Source organism: Podarcis tiliguerta (genome assembly GCF_965153285.1).
Source record: "Podarcis tiliguerta genome assembly, chromosome: 14".
NCBI lineage: Eukaryota > Metazoa > Chordata > Lepidosauria > Squamata > Lacertidae > Podarcis > Podarcis tiliguerta.
In genome coordinates, this window is record NC_139547.1 from 51,541,614 (window position 1) to 51,558,222 (window position 16,609).

Sequence of the window (16,609 nt, forward strand, 5' to 3'; positions counted from 1 at the left end):
CAGAGGCAGCAATGCATCTGAATACCAGTTGCTGGAAACTACAGTAGGAGAGAGGACTCTTGTGGTTGGATCCTGCTTAAGGATTTCCCACAGGCATCTGATTGGCCACCATGAGAACAGGATGCTGGATCAGACAGATCATTGGCCTGATCCATCATTTTGATCTTGCTTTCTTCTGTTCACATTGAACAGTATGCAGCAAAAGGGACAGAAGCTGGGTTCTATGGCACTGTGTTAAGTGGTGTGCAGAGACATTGCTTTTCTTTAGCTTTAGGTTGACTGCAGATATACAGTGTGTAATGCAATAGTCGCGACTGCTCCCCCATCCCAGCCTTAAAGGAAGTGCTACTGATTCTAGTCTACAGCAGTAATATTCTGACAAATCCGTGTAGGTGAACAAGTTCCATGCAGATTTGTGCTTTGCCTTGGTGGTGGTGGTGGGGGGGGTGGTAGCCCTGCAGTCTTGTTTTTTTTTGGGGGGGGGGAGGCAGCCCTCATTCTCAGCTGGACTCCATGTGGAAAGTCTGCATCAGAGGGGACAGTGAAATTTTAAACCCAGACAAATTGTTTTCCAATTGTTTTAACATGAGATAATTGGCAAACGGCTGGCTTTTTCCCTCCTCCTCCGCCTTCTCCTCCTCCTTTCCTTGCCCAGCCCGTCAGCAATGCAGGAAAACCCAGACCTTTGCAAAGTCCCTTTTTTTCAGCGATAGTTGATATTCATTCCCCTCTGCTGCATTGAGATTCTGTCTCTGTGAGTTCCTTATCTTGTTTTCAGATGAAATGAGGGCAATTTTATCTGTATGGCCATACTGAGGAATAGAGAGATAACATCGCCCTGTTTAAACTGCGTTATCCAGCCTTCATTAGATTGTGCTGGAATTAAAATTCTTGAAGTGATTGCTTGCTGAAGCCACCCTGTACCTACAAGGAGACTTGCCACTTGCTGTTCATAACACACACACACACACACACACACACACACACAGCCCTCTGAAGGAAATGAGGCTCTTTTGAAAATCGTATTGGCATACCAGCAAAGGAAACTGGCTAATGGGATGCGGATCTTTGGCATCAAATTAGAAACTACCAGCTCAATGCAGTTTGAAAATGTTCAAGTGTGAGGAATTACTTCGCCGGGCAATAATTTTCACCATCAAAATAATGGGCTGTAGGGCACAGGGGTGATCTGTTTATTGAGCATTGATCCTGATGTGCTTACAGGGCTGTTACATGAAGTCATAGGCACCAATTCTATGGGACTGAGGACATCTCAGCCCTCCCCCCCCCCGCCAAAAAAAACCTATATTGGGACAAGAATCTTGAGGTGCTGAGCCTTGCCTGTATTGTTTTACTGGTACTGCTGTTGTGGGTTTGTCATGGATTTATATTCTTATACAGCCCAATGAATGTTGTGTCGTGTACATGTTTCTCTCTGTGTGTGTGTGTGCAGATTCTGAGATTTGTTTACTACGAGTTTAATGCAAAATGTAGTTTTGGCAAGGGTAAAAAACCAAAACCATATTTGTATATGTATGAAGAACTGTACTGCGTTTAGAGAAGTGGAATGGACGAGCCCAAAGAGGGAGAGATGTCTGTGTGATATGTTTGCGCATGAGTGAGTGACTGAGAAAGAGCGAGAGAGAGAGGTATTTGTGTGTTTGTGGTCTGTATGTGTGCAGCAGTGTGTGTGTGTGTGTGTGTGTGAGAGAGAGAGAGAGGGGGGGGGGGAGAAAGAGAGAGATGACCAACCTGTATGTTTTCTTCTGGTCTTGGGGAAAGCTCCCGGTTGTTATTAGACTGCAACATCCTCATTGTGTATATATTGGGTGTGGGTGGGTAAATATTGTGTGATTTCCACAAGCAGGACCACCAGGACATAGCTGACTTCCCAGGGCAAGTCTGAGGGGAGCAGAAGTGACTATATTCTCATTAGTTTTGTATTGTGCCACACAACCAATTTTTTGATTGGTACACACAGCACTTCCTCAATATTCTCAGTGTATCCACTAGCCCAAAAAAGGTTGGGGACCCCTGTCCTGTTGTGAAAGAATTGATCAAATAGCAGCTATATTCTACGGTCTAATAGGACAGCTGCCCCTTTCCGACTTCCCCGTTCAATCCCATGGAGAATTTCCATGATCGCAGCAACTCTAGAGCGTGCATGTGCATAGCAGCCAGTCTCCCGTCTTCATTTTTCTTTTCCTTTTTCTTCTTACCAAGATCCAAGGAGGGGCAAATGTGTCGCCAGGTTCCTAAGAGCATTTTCCCTGTAGGGGCTGCTCAGAGCAATTTAGCACGCACTGTCCATCACGCCTCTGTTTTATCCCACCACGTTTGAATATTCCGTCCCTGGTAATCTTATCTGCATTGCTCGTTGGCCCTCCAGGACCAAGCCCAGCAACTGGCTTCAACCGATTAATTAGCTAAGCCTATTACGCGGGACTCTGGACCCGAGCAGACCTTGTTAGCGACTCAAAGGGAGCCTCCCGCTGGCTATGCTGGAAGCTCTGCTGAAGTCACCTCAGCTGGAAGTCAGTCTTTGCATATCTTAAAGTCACTGAGTACACAGAAAGCCTGCAGGGAATCCCCTGTCACTGTCTGTGTTAAATAAGCTGAGTAACACTATTAGTTGGAAACGCAACCGCGATTAAAAAGCAGCACTCCTGGAGCACAGTCTCCTAGATTAGCCAAGATCCTTGTGGCTGGGAGCCCATATCATCTGTTCATCTGTTCTTCCATTTGCTCTGCTTGCCCTTGGATTAATCCACTGTTGTCTCCTGCAAGTGGAGCAAGGGCAGGTGCAATTTGACCATCACCGGGAAAGAAAGGTCATGCTGAGGTGCGTGAGCAGCACTTGAGAAACAGGAACCCTGCAAAGGGGGTGTTTGGGTTTCAGCTCGTGCCTCTGAACTGGATCAGAAGAGCCTGGCTGAAGCTGGATCAGGCCAAAGGGGGCCCATCCAGTCCAGCATTCTCTTCCACACAGCAGTCAAACTCAAAGGCAAGAAGGACTGGAGTATGACTGCAGTGTACTTCCCACCTGGGATTGCCAGCAGTGATGTTCCAAGGCATACTGCTTCCGACATAGAACACAGCCATTGTGGCTGTTAGCCATTGATAGCCCTCTCCATGAATTTGCCTCCACCCCCTTGTAAAGCGATCCAAATTGGTGGCCATCCCTGCTTCTCGGGGAAGCAAATTCCACAGCAGTGGCGTAGCATGGGTTGTCAGCACCCGGGGCAAGGCAAGTAATTTGCGCCCCCTAACCCGTGGATTTTAGTAGGGGCACAGAGCTGCGAGCGCCCCCCCCCCCAGATGTTGCGCCCGGTGCGGCCGGCCCCCCTGCACCCCCCACACTACGCCACTGTTCCACAGTTTAACATGGTGCAATAGCATGGCTCAGGAAAAGGAAGACATATTGAGTAATACAAGCTTCGCTTACAATATTTGTTGTGGTGAGAGTTGCTCAAGGCAGCTGTGGATAGCCAGAGAGAAGGGCTGATCCCCGTTCTGTTAACCCTTTCCCATTTTGCAGACTCAACCCATTTACTTCCTACAAGCTGCGCCTGAAAGCAACCAACGATATTGGAGACAGTGACTTTGGAGCCGAGACGGAAGCAGTCACAACGCTGCAGGATGGTAAGGGCGCCCCAGCTCAAAACTGAGCATAGCTGTTTCTCTTTCAAAGTAACCCAGGGGATCCATTCCCTAGTGCACTCGGTCCCAGCATTGCACCTCAGGATTAGGGGACAGGAAGATGCATAGGGCTAAAACTCACCGTTTGGGCGCTATTGACAGAGGCAGTAGCACAGTTTAGCCTCCTCAACAGTGAACTGCCCTGCAGTGCCTTCAGATAATGAATCTTGCTGATTTAAACCCCGTTTGATTGTCTTCCAGGTTCTGTGCTAACGAACCATTATCTTTCCTGAAATTGAATAATTTAACAAGGAACATTAAAAATGAATGTAGAATTGAGCCTATGTTTGGAGAACTTTCTCCAATTGTTTTCACTCCAAATCCACTTTCAGGCTGCAGAAGTGCTAAACGGTTGAATGAGGGGTGGGGGGAGAGTGCATGTCCAGCAAGCACAAACATTTTAGACTGCTAGTTTGTACAGGCAAAAAGCAATTTACAATTGCAAAGTGCTTCTCCCCCCACCCTTTTGTCTCGGATGAGTTTCAGGTGCTTTTTGTTCAATAATAATAAATGGAGTACAGTAATTGTTCAGTGCATGTGTATGGTTGTGCGATGTAGACATGAACTTTCCTATTCAAGGCAGTCTTTAAGGTATCAAGGGTTAGGATACAGAGACAGATCCACGTCCCCGGTGGACAGGCAGAAGGTGAAAGGAAAGTAATTGCCTGATGGTAAGACTGAGGAAAGGCAAGACAAGGTGGTAGCAGACAGGTGCATGAGCCAAAAGGTACACTGATAAACAATCTAGCAGGTCAATAGAGAAACAGGTACACTGGTCCAACAGGAACTTTGTCTTTCTCGGGAGACAAGACACTCACATTGTGATGAATCAGGCTGAAATCTGAGGCTCTATAAGCGCAAGTGAAACCACGACGGTTTCTTCAATCGACCGACATTGCTGAACCAGTGAGCTTCAGGGGATACAACCTTTGGCAAGCTGTCCTGCTGAAACACAGGCAATGGCATGCTTGGGCCCAGTCAGTAGAACCTGGGTGTGTGTGTTTGAGATTCCTGGTGCATTATTGGGAACAGATCTTGATCTGAGATGAAGATGCATGCCCAGATCTTTCTCCAGCATTGCATTGGGAAAAGGGGTATTACAGAAAGCATCAAATGGAGCTGGGTGGAAAATGTGAGTCACTCCTCTCAAAATCTGTGACTGCACTTCAGATCATGTCCCAACCCCCTTCATGCCAGGACAGAAGGCTTATATACACCCTTTGCCTTGCTCTTTCCAGGCAGAGTCTAGCACTTTCATTCCCTATGTCCAGGCTTTCCCCCTCCCTGAGCTTTAGTGCTCAGTTGAAGCAAACTCCGTTCAGGTTTTCTGCAGATCGACGCTCACTCTGATTGAGCTTTAAAGAGTGGGTTTTGCAGGCAAAGCGTTGGAGGTTGGGGTAGGTGCTCAGACATGGAGCTTTCAGTTGTAGACTGTGCCTGGAAAGAGCAAAGTGTGGATAAGACCAAGCTCTAAATGTGTTCCCGCTGCACCTCTGCTGTTATCTACCCCTCCCTGCAAAAGAGATAACAGAGGTTGGGGGTGCCTAACTAGAGCATGCTAATGAACCCTGTCTATTAACACCACCACCCCTTTTTTCCTGCGGAAAGCAGGAGTGGGGACTTGCAGGGAAGAGGGTGCTCTGCTTCACACATTTGGACTTTTGCGATGCTCAAATAGTTTTGGAGGAGGAATTCAGGAGTGAATGGGTTTGCAGATAGGAGGAAGCTTGAGCGGGGTGTGTCCATTGCATCCCCCCCCCCCATGTCCAAAGAGCTTCTGGATTGTGGCTGTAATGGATACTATTCCTCTTGGACAGCAACTCTGCAGTTGTAAAGATGAGTGACTCCAGTTTGTGCGGCTTTCATGTGTCAAGTTTACTTTGGATCAGCTTTGTTTTAAAACCCGCATTGGCTGCAGTGTACATTCGGCGTCTCTTCTGAAAACTCTCTGTTATTCATAAACTCTCCGTTAAGAGCATTCATAAGTGATGCGCAAAGTGCATAATAGCTTAAGAAGCCCCTCTTAGCATAACACATGAAAAGCAGCATGCATGGGAGCATCTAGTGCTGTTCTCTGGACAGGCAGATCAACTGCAAAGTTGAATGTGCGCTGATTCCAAGTTGGAAAAGTTGTTTAAGTAAAGCAGCCCTCCCTGAGCATATTGTCAAGAACTCTATAATCTTAGTTTTACCTGAGATGATCATAAAATGCCTGGCTGTTATAAATCCACCAACATCAGGGCGAGCTTCTTTGAAAATAAACCATTTGCAAGGCAGATGACCCCACAACTATCTTTGGGCTTCCAAGCAAGCTTTGGGCTGGTGTTTCTCCCTGTGTCTCCTCCTGGGAATTGGATGTAAATGGAGTTTCAAAGGCAGGGGTAGGGTCTGTGGCTCCATATCAGAAGGCAGAAATCCCCAGAGGTGTCCGCAAGCCTTGGGATGTGCTGAAAGTTGGCCTTTGAATCCCATCCTTATCTTTAAGCTGCCACGGTTTGTCTCATCTCTCTCTCTATTTTGCTGCAGCAGACTAGCGCAGCTGATGTTCTGGGGGTCATTCCCATTATATATGTCTACATAGATAGATATAGCCTTCCCAAAGTGCACTTCGGGTTGAGTTTTGGAAAACCCAGGGCCCCCACTGGCCTCTATACAACAGAAATGATTAACTGTAAAAGCTGCTCACCTCCTCAGCAAACTCAGAGGATTTATTTTGCTGAGCAAACCCGCTGCGGCTAGTGGAGCATTTTAGTGTGGAGAGCTGGGAGCGCCTGATAAGCTTCCCCGGCTTTGTCCCTGATATTTGCTGCACAGGTAGGATAGATGCTCAAAGCAGGTTTAGGCAGCTGGGCCTCTCATAGGTGGGGTGGGGGAATGGCGGGAGGGAGGCCCCCACTCGCTCCTTTGCAGCACAGCAGTGCCTCCGTGGCAAGCCAGGCGAGGAAGAACTTCCAGCAACAGAACGTATTCTCTGCTTCTCTGCTTGTTTCTCACTTTAATGCCTGTTTCCTTTATATATCCATATTTAGTACCAGGCGAACCACCAAATTCTGTATCTGTGACCCCGCATACCACATCTTCTGTCCTCGTGCAGTGGAAGGTTAGTAGCATATAAAAGTTGGGGGGGGGGGTCTCTTGACCAGAGGAGCGCAGAAAAGCAGGCTCTTGGGAAATACACAAGGGCTGGCGGTCCAAACAATTCCTACTTTTTTCCAGTCACTCATGGGGGGAGAGGGGAAGTTGCACACCTCTAACCTTCTGAGGAAGGTGCAAGCCCACAGCCACTGGATGCCCTCCCAGCCAAGACCTTGCATGCACACACACCAGAATTTGCTCTGAGACCACACACTTTGGTCGAGTCTCCCTGCAATTCATCACTATCTATGCTAACAGATAGTCTCACGGATGTCTATTGCCGTGTGTCTTGGCTTGCACAGAAGACCTTGTTCATGCAGCATTAACACTCTCAGTTACAACATGCTGAACAAAATGCAAGGTGTGTTGAATGTTTTCACCCAAGGAGGTGTGTGTAGGCATCAATCAGCAGCTCACCTCCCAGTCAGTCGTATAATGGAACAAGCGGAAATGCAGACAGAGGACCGCGGAAGGGCACGTGTCAGGAATAAAGGCCGATCCTGTTGATAGATTTTGGGTGGATAATACATGTGAAATAGGTGGTAGTTTAGATAATTGTGTGCTTTTTATTTCATGAAAATGTAATGGGATAGTTGCACTTGAGCCACATCGAAAGAACTGAAGGCAATTACATGTCATTACCACGCTTATGTTATTTGGGTGCTCAGCAATTTAGACGCGAGGTAGTTTTCAGATGAAAAAAATGTAAAATAAGCTTCAACTAGCTAAATGCTGAGGAAACACAGTCAAAACAGCAGTTATCATAGGTTACCCAGCACAAGGCAATGTTTTAACATGCTGTTGGGAAATGCACTGAAGCTTCTCAGCTCATTGTTTCGACCCCCATTGGAATGAATTGAGACTTCTTTGTAGAATGAGGTGATGGTTCTGTAGTTCAAGAGTGATTTCAAAATCCCTTTAGTGTTAAATTTAACTTGGGTGCTTTGTTCTAGTCCATTTCTGGTTTTGATCCAATAATTTGTCCAAATTTTGCAGTGTAAACAAATAGCCATCCTCACTCCTCCAGACCCGGCTGGCTGCTACTCATAATCACTTTTACCTGCCTCTGCAGATCCTCTGGGCCTCTCGCAGAGATAGACAGAAAATCCTAAATAATCCATTACCATCAAAAGCTGGGTTTTGTCCATGAAAGTCGGATAAGAGCAGGATGCCCTGACCTTTCAGCAAAGTACCTTTTCCAAGGCAGAAGTATGATTATCAGGGAGGCAGAAAGGGAAGAGCTTCCCTTGCCATTTATCTCTTAGGTCCCTTTGTGCCAGGTATCTAAATAGCTTCTGATTCTGACATAAGATCTGGACTCCAGAGGGAATCCTGCTTGCTTGCTTTTTAATCGGGCTTGATGTGGATCATGAGGCTTTTATGAGGGACAGGAAAAATAGAAATTGGGGGCGGGGGTGCTGTGGAGCCCTCGTTATCAGAAACTTGATTATCAAAAACTACTTGTTAATTGAACTGGCTGCATTTCCCCTACGTAGATTCTGATCAAGGCAGCCCTATGTAAACAGCCCTCATTCTTATTCACATTTTTAATTAACCAAATGTTACGGATGGTCCCCCAGGCTGTTCAGAAAGTTGGCCTCAGGCAGATGACACAAGACTGTATCAAAATATGTTACTTGCAAGAGTCCTTGAGGCCTCGAGATCGATCCCAACCTGGAATTAGGAGAGCAAATACAATATTCAGAGCCCCAGAAGTGATAAGAAGTTATGGGAGTCTGAAATGAGACCATGCTATTTTATTCCAGGGGCTGCAGTATAATAGACCCAGGTGTTGGAGGAAATAGAAATGTAAAGAATACAAATCTTTTACTTCATATATGCATGTCTGTACTGGAGTCAAGCTTAATGCGTTGTGGAAATGGAAGAGACTATTCCTGGCCCACCTTGACTGCACCAAGCATATATTTTGAGATGAGGCAGATGCATGCATGAAGAAAGCGATGGATGTGTGGACCCAATTCATCCATCAGTACAGGACTGGGAAGGTGGAGTTGCTGTAATCCATAAGGGTTACATGTCTCTTTTAATGAGTTCCCTGTCTGAGATGCAGCCACGTTGAAGCACAGATACAGCTAGTGTCAAGCAACTGAGCCACAAGAGGGATTCTGCAAGGCTCCCTATTGCCCTGCTGCTTCACAGCCTCCACTACCAAGGTGACAGGTGTGATGTTGAGGATCTCTGGGTAGGCTTCAGTTACAAATGCTGACGTCTCCTTAATCAGCGCAGCTCAGGATTTCACAGACACCGTGGCAACCATGGGTCTGTCTCAATGTTTGTTAGGCCCAACAGCTGCTGCACATCATACATTGGATCCAGTTTTCTGTACTGGACAGGATGAAGTTGATCTTTGGGGAAGAACTCCTTGGTGCCTCTTTATCATTGGCAGTTCTCAGCCTGGTTGAGGTTGGACTTGCTCTTATTTCAAACCTCCTTCATGTGGTTAAAAGCTCGATTGAGATAGTTCACACATACCTCAAACTTAATGGAGCCAGATGGTCTTCTGTTGGCCCTAAGGGAGCATCCAGTTTACTCTCTGTTATCTTTGTGAGTTCCTGGAACACACATGCTGTTAGTGCAAGCGCTCCGCAGATCCCCCTGATGTCCATCTCCCTGATGACCTACAGAGTTGCAAGGAACATAGCAGCAGAGACAGTGTCAAGAGCTCAGGTGGATGAAAACTTATGACATGGCTTATCCCCAAACATTCAACTGAGTTTTCATGGGTGAGGAAAGAAATGCCCCAGCTTAGCCTCTATCCATGTGGGATGCTGGATGCCCCAGTGGCATGCCGTGATATTACTGCTTAGTACTTTGAGGATGAAATCACTGAGATAATTCCTGGCCTGGATTCTGCTTTGGGATCCAGGTCCAAAGCAGAGTCATCATCCAGAGTGTCATCTTGGATGACAATGAGGACTGATGAGTGCTTGCTTGGCCCTTGTCCTTGGTTGGTGAAGCCTTGTTGAAGATTATCATTAAATGCATATTGTGTGAGGGAGTAATGCAAGACCTCTATTATCGAAGGCACCACTCACCCCTTGACTTGGTGAAATTATGCATTAGTTTCAAACTTTATATTCCTAGCCAAGGTTGGCAAGTGGGCCATCACTTAACAACTCTGTAAAGTCTCAGACGAACTGGATCCATTTTTGACTTGCCTCTCAGGTTTGGGATGGAAACCGCCTTTGTCACTCTTGTTGATGTCCTGTGTTGGCGTAGATAAACCCTGCGTGACAACCTTTACCTTCAGGGAGCATGACCCTGGATCTGCCAGTGACCTTTGACTCTTCAGTGGTTCTGCTCCTAACTCATGGGGCGATTTGACAAGAGACTGTTGGTTTTCCCTGGAGAAGTTTGCCATTGGGATCCCATGTGTTCAGGTCAAATTGTATTGCCTCCATGTGGCTCCATCTTGTCCCCCTTGCTTTTCAACATCTACCTGAAACCACCGAGTGAAACTGTTCAGGCAGAGAGGCTCCCATATACGAAGTATTGCAAAGGATGATGGGATGGGATTCCCAAGTCACCTCCCAGACTGTGGCTGCAGGTTGTGTCCCAGCAGCCTTTTAGGTACAGGACACCTTGCATGTTGCTGTGCCTCTTGCCCCAGGAAACTGCTTGGAGATGCTTGTGGTGTCCTGGATAGTCTCTTTCATGTCCTTTTGACTTTGCAAGGGATGCTCCTTTTCGGCCATGCAGTGAAATATCTTGGGCTAGCACCAGGGCGTCTCCACTTCATCTTAAAGCAAGTCTGCATGGATGACTGTTTTAACAACCAACATTTAGGCTGAATCTCATTTATGGACTAATACTGGGCCCAAGCCTTATCTTACCTAACCTATTTTTCACTGGGACATTTTGCAGCCTCCAAATGCTGAGAGCCTGAACGGTCTTCTCTTGGGATATCGCATTTATTACCGGGAGTTGGAGTATGAAAGCACGGTCCCAGGACTGGAGTCCAAGGTCATTAAAAACCCTTCGGCTTTACGAGCAGAGCTTACAGGTGAGCAGCCAGTGGGGTGTGTGCCTTCCCCTCACTTTATGCAGTCCAGTTATTTACCATTAAGCTCAGTCTCCAGTGGCTTTAGAAGGGGCACTGAATTGTTTCGCATCTGCATCAAGATGGGCAAGTGCTGAAAATGGTTACTGGGGAAAAAACAAGAGGAAGACAGGCACATGCTCTGAAGCTCCCTCTGCTAACTGGCTGGTGGATTTATGGTATCTCCAGTGGGGTCACTCAGGGGGCCTGCTGTCCTTCCTCTCCCACCTTCAGTTATTGCTTCCTGCTTTCTGCTGTTTCCATGTTGTGGCTATCTCGATAGTAAATCAGGTGTTCAGAGCTCCATCAAATTAAAGGCTTTATTGATTGGGAGAGAGGAGCAAAGGGTGGGGGGAGTGGGAGACCCTGAGCCATGCCAGTCAGAGCATCGTCTGCCACGCCGTCAGAGGCGCTGCTCTCTGAGGATGTTGCAGACAGTAATGTGAATAAGTCAATGCATAACATGGAATTTCCAGGGGGGTGGGGTTGTCTTTCTGTCTCCTTGGCTCACAGTCTCTAGCACAAATCCCCTGTGTTCCAGCCCTGGCAGGATCTGGAGGGGACCTTCTGCCCTAGAGCAGCCTTGCCTGGTGCCTGTTTGTTCCGCGACTCTAAGGACATCTTACGCTTCCTCCTATTGCCTGCTTGTTTGATTTCTCTCTGTGGCAAGGAGGCTGAGCAAGCCCTCGTGACTGATGATCTTTCGACACGTTATCTAGAAAGTGATGTGGCTTTTATTGCCTGTCAAGGTGCAGTCCTCAAGCTTAAAGCTGTCTCTGCGTGCGCCGCATCATTTCCCGCTGCCTGTGCTGTACATCATGTGCAATAACTGTTTTCCTTGCCCTCTTAACAACTTTCTGCTTTGCTTACCCTGAATAGCCCAAAGCAGCTTCAAGACAGTGAACAGCAGCTCTGCATTAACGACGTATGAATTAACACGTAAGTGCATGCGGATGTACAGACACAGACACACACACACACACACAGAGAGAGAGAGAGAGAGAGAGAGAGAGAGAGAGAGAGAGAGAGAGCTGCAATACTGGGGACCTTTTTAGGGCCTTATACCAGGGCCACATTAACACCATACTTTTAATGTGTTGTGATACCACTTCAAACAACCATGCTCCCCCAAAGGATTCTGGGTGCTGTAGTTTGCTAAAGGTGATGAGCATTGTTAGGGGGGTTGGTTGTTAAACCACTGTGGGAATTGTCACTCTGGGAGCGAAATAGGGGGTCTCCTAATAGCTCTCATGAATTTTCATGAAATCTGTCCACAGTGATTTTGTGGCCTGCCTCAGTCCCGTTTTCTTGCACGTTGCCTGGGAAATATCATCACCCTTCCAACAGCAAAAAAACCAAACAAACCCCAAAACAAATGCTCTTGTGTATGAACTAGCAGGAGTTTGAAAGTCCGTAAAAATGTCTGTTTCATATAATATATCAGATGGTTTTATTTATTATGCCGGCAAAATTTAAGCAGTAAATCAGATACCATCAGCTGTCTGTCTACCTGAAACCGGCAGGCAACACACTGCTCTCTGACTCAGATACGTGGGCAGAATACTGGTAAATACTTTGGGAAATCTGAAATTAGAAGGGCTCATTATTGAACTCGTGAAACTGTTCCTACGATAATGGTTTGCTGCGACTCTCGGTGATGCCGAAGCTGAAGGGTAACTTGCCAGTTGTGGAGGAACTGATATGCAAATAAAGAGCTTGAGAGCGATGCTTGCACAATTTCGTGACATTTCCAGCCCAGCTGCCTGGCAGTATTTCGCTGGTGGGCTCCCCAGATGCTCCGTGTCCTCTGTAAGATGGGTGGCCTGATTTGAATATGCAAATCATGGTACCGCAAGTATCTGCAGGTCTCTGTGACCGAAGGGACATGGATGTGATGCTCCTTTCTGCCACGATCTTGCTTATTAAATGTGCTCAGGGCTCCCCCCTCCCCTGCCGCTCCTCTGTGGTCTCCCTCCTGTTTTCCTTTTGCCACCCCCTTCCTGCCTCTGTCAGTGTCCTGAGTTTGAGCTCAGGAATGGTTGCCCAGTGGCCAAAGGCAAAGCTGGTGATGTCAAAATCTTTTCTCGGTTTTGTGTGCTCAGCATTCAAGCTATGATTGCCTGGGGGAAAGGATGTCTCTACACACACACACACACACACACACACACCTCCAAATAAGACTCTTGTGTTTCCAAGCACGCTTCTTGCACACTGTCAGTTCCTCTGGACCCAATGCCTCTGGGGAGGAGACCATAATGGCCTCTGCTATGGCTAATGGTCTCTGCTGTGGATGCATCTTAAGGATGACTAGGATTTGGTCCTCCTTGCTGCATGTAACATAAGATAAAGGGTTCAACCATGTGCAAACAGCCTCTCAGAATCCCCCACTGTTATTTATGGGCAGAGAAACTGCACAAGGCAATGACCATTTCTTGGAAAGAAGAGAAGTTCAACAGTTTCTCAGCTTCAACACTGAGCTTTGGTCCAAATGCCGGACACTGTAAATTTGTGAGATGAGCTAGGGAGCTCCAAAAGAGAATTCTCACATCTTCACCACACTGTCATTCCCAGTGTTCTTTGCGGGGAATGATTTGAACTGATATGAAAGCAAAATAATGTCTCCTCCTAGAGATCCAACTAGAATATCAGAGTAATATCAGAGCGATTTGATACCTTTCCATTTATTCACCTGTCTTCTGGGCTACTGGGAACTTTTAAGTGGGACATTGAATATGTTTGTAACCCAATTGTTTTACCTTTCCAGAGCTGAAAAAGTACAAGAGATACGAAGTTGTCGTGACAGCATACAATATTGTTGGAGAGAGCCCTGCCAGCACTCCTGTGGAAGTCTTTGTTGGGGAAGCGGGTAAGTAAGCTGGCTGCTAAAATCCCACAATGTAGATCTGACTCTAAGGAAGGACTCTAAGGAGGACTCTAAGGAAGCCCCTAGTGGAGCTGGTGGCAGCTGGTACCCCAGAGCCAGTATATTTAAACGTGTATGAAAGAAGCACAGAGCAGAGTAGTTTGGTTCTCTGGAAGTGAGATTGGTGGCATATGAATAATAAAATGATGATGATGATGATGATGATGATGATGATGATGATGATTTTCTAAGCAAAAAAGCAAGATGCAGAGATCAGTTTGAAAATGCATGGAGAATTTTTTGAAGTCTCTGGAAAATCCTGGATGGGGACCAGGCTTTTAGCTCTAGCTCTCTGTCCTTCCCAGGATTACCCAAAGCAGAATAAAATATGTAAGGCGGCCATGATTACAAAATCAATTCTGTAACGTAAGAGAAATCAGGCAAATTCACTCAGCTTGTATAACATAGACCTGCTGCAGGATTCAACTTTTCTTGGTGCAGAATTTGGTTTGCCTGTGAGCAGAATTTTAACTATCATTTAGCCCAAAGCGTACATGAAAATATTTTGCGTGTGCGTGATGACGCGGTGCAGGCAGACACAGCCTTTGGCATCCGATGCTGAATGAATGGCATATTTTCCTGAAGATCATTTAGGACCAAATCCCTTTTCAATGCAGATAAGCTTGGTCAGAGCTGGGAGCAGAGCAGAAATGCCCCTGCCGTAGATTTGCCGTGCGCTGCCAGCTAAAACAACTGAATCTCATTTCAGCCTTCCTCTGCACCTTCTCAGAGATTCATTCCTCCGTGCATTTATCCTCCATTTGGACGGGATGGCTGGGTCTGCCTCTAGTGGTCACCTGTGCAGTCCATGCATTGGGCAGGATGTCTGCCGAAGGGATGGTTCTGTGCAGGTTGCTGCATTCATTTAGGTGCCTCTTAACAGATGCTGGATGTGTGAACATTGCAGTGAGTGGGGACCAAATAGGTACTCTGCAGAACAGAACGGAAAAACAGGCCAGGAACTCATTACTGTGCTCATTATTCTGTTACACGCTCGTAAAGGGCAGAACTAATGATATGCACTGATACACTTTGAGCAACTCACAGTTTAATGCAATATCCATATACGAACATACAATAAAAGATAAATAAGGCGTATTAAGTCAGTGAAAATAATGTTTGCGGGGTGGGGGGACAACCGTGCTTAAAGTAATATTATTGGGTCAGACACCATCTCTCAGCTTAAGGGGTTTGATGAGCGTTGGATGAATTCATACGTGCCTTCCACAAATGGACTTCAGTGTGTGACTGAGCTCAGGCTAGTGAGGGGAATACAGGGAGTGCAAAGTGGGACCCCGGTAGGCACTGTTTTCAGAAGGGCATAGCATGCGGTGGGGGTGATTTCGCTAAAATTGGGAGGGCCCCTGCCTGAGATGAAGCCACTGGCAGAGGAAGAGGAGTGCGGGGGGAGCACACTGCCCCTGGCAGCGCGATCTCAGTGGGGTGACATCATGGCTGCCCCCCTCCCCCGCCTGCGGTGGGCACCATGCCCCTGCAGCCGGCCTGCCATGCCCCCAGGACACACGTCATGCCCCTGTGGGTGGAGTGCCACGCCCCTGGGCGGCATGCCAGCCCCGCCCCCGCCTGCTCTCCGCCCCTCCCACTGGATGAAGCTTGTAGATTTCATACAGAGCTGCTCTGCCATTCCCACCATCATTCAAACAGAGACTGGGGCACAATGGATGGTTCACTAAGCAGGATGCAGCCCGCTGCACACCATGCTGGGCTCCCCTTGAAATTGCTCCAGAAAGTGTACCTGGTGTAGGGTGCCACTACATGGAGATGGGATCATGTGTCACTCACCCTTAAAACACTGCACTGGCTGGCTGTGAGCCACTGGGCCCAATTGGGGGTGTCAGTTGTAGGGTCCTGAGCCACTTACGGTTCTGTACAGAAGTGCTCAATGGAGCCCTTTCCCAGTACTGGGGTGAGGAAACCCTTCTCATGGCCTGGCCTGGGGCGGCTTGAGACAGGGCCTTTTTGGTGTCAGCACCCCCTTGGAATGCCCTCCTTACGTGGGCGTGCATGCAATTTCTCCACACACTGTCAAACTTTAGGGGTCAATTTATACATTTTTGCCTGCCCAAGCTAAGAGGACTTGAAGTTTGCCCTGGGTCTTGATAGTGATGCTGTATAACATTAATATTTGAGTTTTGCGGGGGGGGGGGGTTGGTTTTGCTTTAATTAAATATCGCATACAATTGCTGTACTAGATCATTGTTCACTGCCCAGGACTCTGTTTAGAGGAAGAAAGGAATAGAAATAAAATGAAATTGGCAACAGCAGCATTTTGTGGCTATATGGGGGTGTTTGCCAATTTCCCTATTTCAGGCAGGCAGAAAAACCAGGAGGGTCCACCCATGCCCTCTAGTTCACCTTGGTGGACAGCTCCCAAAATACCACAATGCAAATTTCATTAGTCCAGGCTTTGCCAGCCTGGTGCCCTCTGGGTTCCCATCACCCCCAGCCAGCAGGGCCATAGGATGCTGGGGGCTGCTGTAGCCCCAGACATCTGGACACCCCCACCCCTGGCCAAAGCTGCATGAGGCCATTCGGTCAATGCCGACTCCCTTTCTGCTGCACAAGCTTATTTTTCCTGCTCTGTTCACCCGAATTTGCACTCTGGTCTGCCTTCCTGCGATGGAGGTTCCTTGCGTCAGATTTGACCCGTGCCCCCAGCTAATGCGACTCAATCTACTTTCACCTCCGTTACCCTGGTATTTCATATTTAACATGCAAAGGTTCCATTTCAAATTCCAGAATTATTTTCATTACAGTTTCATTAAATCCGA

General features: G+C 47.3%; 1 protein-coding gene across 7 annotated transcripts in view; it reads left to right on the top strand.

Annotated features, from left to right (window-relative positions):
• Positions 1 to 16,609, top strand: part of SDK1 (sidekick cell adhesion molecule 1) — a 586,517-nt gene that overhangs the window by 510,121 nt on the left and 59,787 nt on the right. For 5 of the 7 annotated variants that reach the window (XM_083413291.1, XM_083413295.1, XM_083413293.1 and 2 more), the window contains exons 32-36: positions 3,539 to 3,642; positions 6,729 to 6,799; positions 10,720 to 10,858; positions 11,774 to 11,833; positions 13,659 to 13,760. In XM_083413291.1, coding sequence (XP_083269417.1) covers positions 3,539 to 3,642; positions 6,729 to 6,799; positions 10,720 to 10,858; positions 11,774 to 11,833; positions 13,659 to 13,760 — 476 coding nt within the window. The remainder of the gene's footprint in view (positions 1 to 3,538; positions 3,643 to 6,728; positions 6,800 to 10,719; positions 10,859 to 11,773; positions 11,834 to 13,658; positions 13,761 to 16,609) is intronic. The other 2 variants (XM_083413296.1, XM_083413297.1) reach the window with 1 other exon arrangement.